Raw genomic sequence first — 5,407 nt, 5'->3', positions numbered from 1 at the left:
ATGCCTGTCGGCACATTAAGAATTTGTTTTTACAACAATATATTTTTTTAAGGTGATCACTTAAAAGTTCCTTAAAAGTTAAAGTTAGTAAATTGATAATGTTTTTTTTTTAAAAAAAAAAAAACAACTTTTCTCTCTCTTTTTTTTTTTTTTTTTTAAGACAACTAGTAAATGGATAATGTGGAAAGTCAAAGAATGAAGTTATACTTAAAAAGGAGAGAAAAAAAAATAATATATATATATATATATATATATATATATATATATATATATATATATATCTCCCTCTAATATATATATATATATATATATATATATATATATATAATATAATATATATATATATAACTCCCTCTAATTTATAACGTTAGTCTCATTTATGTATATCAATGCAAATCTTTAATCGCAAATATCTTTAACATCACACTAACAAAATAGGGAATAAGGGAGTATCATCAATTAATGAGATTTGAGGAAAACCAAGTTAGCCGTTGGAAAAATAGGGAAAAAGAAAAGAATTGAGGAAAATTAAAAACTACCTTAGCCGTTGGAAAAAAGAAAAGAATTGATGAATATTAAACACCAAATCAGCCGTTTCTCTCTCCTCCATTTAAGCGTACTCTGAATTCTCCATTGAAGTGGTTTATGAGTTTTTTCTCTCCTAGAAACAGATTATGAGGTAATATTTTTTTTAAAGCATCGAATATCAATTTCACAAGGGTTTAGTTTCAAACCATCGTTGATTTAATTGTCAGTATAATCGATTTAGTGTTCTTCTAAGGTGGGGAACTAATGAACTATTCGTTACAATTACTCAAGATTATAACTAACGATTTTGTTGCTACTGTAGAATTTTTCAATTTGCATACGTTGATGTTCTTAAGCGAGAAGAATTTTGAAATTTTTATGCAATTTTTCAAGGCTAATTTTGATAATGAGTCAAATTTGGTTGGTAATGTGTTGTAGGATTTTGTTTATAACCCTTTAATGTTAGAACGGAACAATGAAAAATGGACCTATTCCTGATGATTTTAGAGGATTTCTGGCTTTACAATTTTCCTTAATTATGATCAGTTCTTGGAATTTTGGTCTTCATAAGTAGTGTACTCTAATTCGTATTTTGGGAATTGGGATTGTTTAAGAAATTATGGCCCGTATGGTAGTTGGGAAAGAATTTGTGTTAATGTGGGTTTGTATGATGTAAACTGGAAATCTGGAATGCATTCCTAGTTTTTGTCTTTACAGTGGAGAAATTTGCTGGATTTCTGTATCGGTTGTGTATTTATATGGTGCTGTCTTTCTTTGGTTGTTTTGTCGAATTGACTACCCGGAAACGCAAACAATTTTAGGATGATTCTTGCAAGTTAAGTTCATGTGTGTAATCTCGTTGTATCACTGGTTGATTTCCTTGCAGTCCTGAAACAGAAGTGTACTGAATCTCTCCATTACTTAACATCAATGACGTCGTTTGAACCTATCATTAAAATGGATGAAAATGCGTTTAGAGCTCATGAGAAGATTCAGCAGCCTCCAGTGGCCAGGAAACCTCTTACTGATGTGACCAACTCTAGAAAGCCGCCTGCAAAAGATAAGTCGTCAGTGAAGAATATCAATGGTTTCAAGGCTCCAGAGAAGGCGGTGCAGCCTAATAAGGTTGGCAGGAAACCTCTTGGTGATCTAACAAACTCTAAGAAGCCGACTGCTCAAGAAAAATCGGCTAAAAATAATTACACTCATAGTGTTTCAGCTGCTGTCAAGAAAGAGCAAGTCCAAAGTTTTGCTTTAGGGGAAGGTTTTCTGCATAACCATAATGAGTGCATCAAGGCAAATCGACAATTTATGAGCTTGGATTATTTCCTGGAAACTGTTGCTCTTAAAAGAGGTATAACACCTAAGATAAAAGAATTTCTTGCTAGATTATATACTTTCTATTGATTTGGCTGTGTTGATGATAAATTATACATGGTTTTTAATTTCAGATTCTGTAACTGTTGCAACTCCTCAGCACCCTGAACTGTCTAAGGCCCCGAATCTGGAGGTTTGTCCTGATAATGATGTAACTTGGTTTGTCCTGATAATGATGTAACTTGGTTCACTTATATTCTTCCCCAAGCCCCACTTCTCTATCCGTTTTGCTCATCATACACATGCTTTTATGTTTCAGCTTGAAATTCCAATGGAGATCGAAGAGATGGAATTCGAAACTTGGGATATCTGCGCTCCTGCAAGTCCTCCAGCACCAAAGTCTCCAAGGTCCCCTGATTGGAGTGTGGATTCTACTAATTTGGACTTTTCACCCTTGAAGCTGAAGGAGTCACCAGTCAAGAGCTTCAGGACTCAGTTTCTCTGCATGAAAACCCTAGTAATTACAATTCATTTCCTTGTGACATATTGGCTTTATCAGTAGGCTTATATAGTTCCATGATTGTAGAATAACATAGATTGCTGCTTTCTTTTGTTGCTAGAGGGAGATCAATACTTTTTTGTGTTATCTCCTCACTTTGTTGTATTGGTCCAATATTAAAATTGGAGTATACATATTAGTTTCAGAGCTCTTTGTTTTACTAGTTTGTTGTATCCTGAATGCACAATTACGCATCACACTTTTGCGTTTCTAACAATGCCTGTCGGCACAATAAGAATTGGTTCCACAACTCTGTTTCTGTTTTTCCCATCTTTACGGTTTTCAGCTGAAAAGTTGACATGTTGTCAACTGCTTATAAGGATTAAAAATGGGTGAGGATGAGGATGTTGGAGTTTCCCATCAAAGCCACTTGATTATAGGGCATTATATGAAGTCTTTGATGGGGGATTAGTACATTTACATTGAAGAATCTATATTGTGAATTTTACATAAACTTTCAACACAGTTGCTACAATATTAATTGGAATTTAGCCTACTTCTGTCATAATGTGATCATTTTATACTTCTGCTAAAATGTGTTTGCTCCGGTGCTAGTGGTAGTAGGAGTTCTTGGTCAACTATCTACAATAATCTGCAAGATGTTTTATTTGTTTCTAAGGTAACATTGCTAAGCAAATTGGTCAAGATCTAAAATGGTTTCAGGTTTGCTGGAAAGCAAAACTGGCCCAAAGTTTTTTGCATAATTTCAGTAGTGCAATAACTGCAATTTGGTGAAATGGATGAAGTTGGGCCGAAGATGAGTAAAATGTGGGTTTTTTGGACTACACAAAATAACTACATAATCAGTTAGTCAAACCAAATAAATTTAACATATTAAATTGGGTACCCGAACTTATCAATTTGGTTCATGAATATCACTTTTAATATTATTGGTTATCGGTTACCTATCCAATATTGATAATGGTTCAGGTACCCGATCCATGCCCATCTCTTATAATTAGTCAATAATAAATCAACCTAGCTTAAAATATACTTCGTAATTTAGATTCCTTGACTTCTCAATTAGAAAATAAAAGTTTCTAATCTTGATAAACACAATTTATGTTTATCAAGGGGTATTTATGTAATTGTCAGGTAAGTTTAGCATTAACATTTACTTTCTTTCTCCTTCTTCAAACTTCAATTTTGACGGTGGACCTGGTTTTTTACTTTACTTTCTCTCTTCTCCTTCAACCTTTGTTTTTTAATGCCGGAGTATACACCTCCAATGAACATCCGCAAAGCAGAGCAAATTAAAGAACCAACGAAATCAATGGAGGAAGGAAGCTCACCTACCCTTTAGAATTAACCATGGCCTTTATTTCTTTATTTGTTCTTAAGGTTTATTTTCATTTAATTCCGGCGACGAAATGGTGGTGTTGGTGTTGGTGTTGGTGTTGGTGTTGGTAGTGGTAAAGTCGAAGCGGCTTGAAAAAGAAGATGAAGGTGGGTAGGGATTTCGGAAGAATAAGATGAATGAAGATGGGTGGGAAGAGGATGAAGAAGTTGAACAGGAGAAAAATTGGAATAAACGGACATTAAGTCCACGTTAAATGACAATTGGCCAAAATGCACATGTTATTTAACAATCAAAACTCAAAAATAATCTAGACCACACATTTACATGTGATAAACAAAAAAACATTTATCAAGGTTAGAAACATGGGCCCCCCCTTATCAATTTATTAGTCTAAGTTAGAGTTTTGTTTTTGAGTACCTCTATTGTAGTTGTTTACTCTCATTTATTTATTAATGTAAGACAAGTTTTAGTAATAATGTAAAACTTGGTTGTTGAATTTTATACATTTTCTTAATTTAAATATCTTCATATATTAGTGTAAATCATTATTATCTTGATTAAATGTCAACGTCACTAAATAATCAATCATAATTTAAATTATCGTTATATTTTAAGAAGAAATTACCTTCAATGCAAAGATGTTGTGTGGAATGTTCCATGATAATTCATAGAAAAAAACTTAAAAAGACATCTTTCGTCTCACTATTGACGATTGAAAATTCAGAGCACGGGTTTAATTGAACCAAGTTCAAAGAGTCAACACTGGTAGGTAAACACCACAGTACTTCCTCTGTTTCATATACTAATGTTCACACCTTTTACTTTGAGTGTTTCAAAATGATCTATTCACTTTTTATTTTAATCCTTCACTTATCCTCTTAATTTTCCCATATTACCCTCATTTAATTTTTATAGTTCGAATCCAAGACTTTAATGGTCTTAATAAAAAAAAAAAAATTGGTCCCACTGTACTTTATTTTTAAAAGGGATGCTTACAATGTATTTTAATGGTCCCTATGTATTTTATTTCAAGGTTTTCCCCTCCAGTTACACACAAGATTCCAAATAAAAAAACATTTACAACAGATGAAGTATTACTTTCATACACCCTCTTAATTTTAATTTCACCTACGAGTACATTAATTGTTGACGTGGGGTCAATTTGTGTAATTTATGTATTATGCTTGTTTGTTTCGTATAATAATTTATTGACTTAAAAATTTTGTTCGATAAATTTACCAAAAAAAATTGGGTACACCCATTTAACAAAAACATTATTGTACGCCAAACAGTTTTAATATAAAATAGTAATATAACTTTACACATTGAGCTGAGATATGAATTTTTACTCTTTTTTAGTGTTTAGAGAGCCACAAGGGTGAGGGTAAAAATCGATCCAGGATCTCCTGGAACTAGAAAGGAAGCTCTAACCTCTTGAGTTATCCCTCACTCTCTAATGATTTTTTATTCTTGTAAAGAGAATAACTTTATGGATAAAACATACATTCTATAACTTCGCAACCACTTTTGATCAAATTATGGTAACTTCGCAACCAATGTACAATATTTATTGTACACCTAATTTATTTAAATGTGTAATTTTTTTGTTTATACTTTAATGTTTATAGGGAGATAGACAATGTCACAATGTAAAGAATGACTTTATCTAAATTAAATACTCCCTCGGTTTTTTTTTTTAAGCT

At 32.4% G+C, this 5,407-nt stretch overlaps 1 protein-coding gene across 1 annotated transcript; it reads left to right on the top strand.

Moving 5' to 3' along the window:
- Positions 1-405: 405 nt before the first annotated feature.
- LOC110692163 lies at positions 406-2,666 on the top strand. The gene is made up of 4 exons (XM_021869164.1): positions 406-679; positions 1,415-1,882; positions 1,980-2,038; positions 2,165-2,666. The coding sequence occupies exons 2-4, from the start codon at positions 1,459-1,461 to the stop codon at positions 2,405-2,407; spliced, it is 726 nt and encodes a 241-aa protein (XP_021724856.1). The 5' UTR covers positions 406-679; positions 1,415-1,458; the 3' UTR covers positions 2,408-2,666.
- Positions 2,667-5,407: the final 2,741 nt, after the last annotated feature.

Source organism: Chenopodium quinoa, unplaced genomic scaffold (assembly GCF_001683475.1).
Source record: "Chenopodium quinoa cultivar QQ74 unplaced genomic scaffold, ASM168347v1, whole genome shotgun sequence".
Lineage (NCBI taxonomy): Eukaryota > Viridiplantae > Streptophyta > Magnoliopsida > Caryophyllales > Amaranthaceae > Chenopodium > Chenopodium quinoa.
Note: the sequence above shows the minus strand (reverse complement) of the source record. Positions and strands in the feature narration are given on the sequence as shown.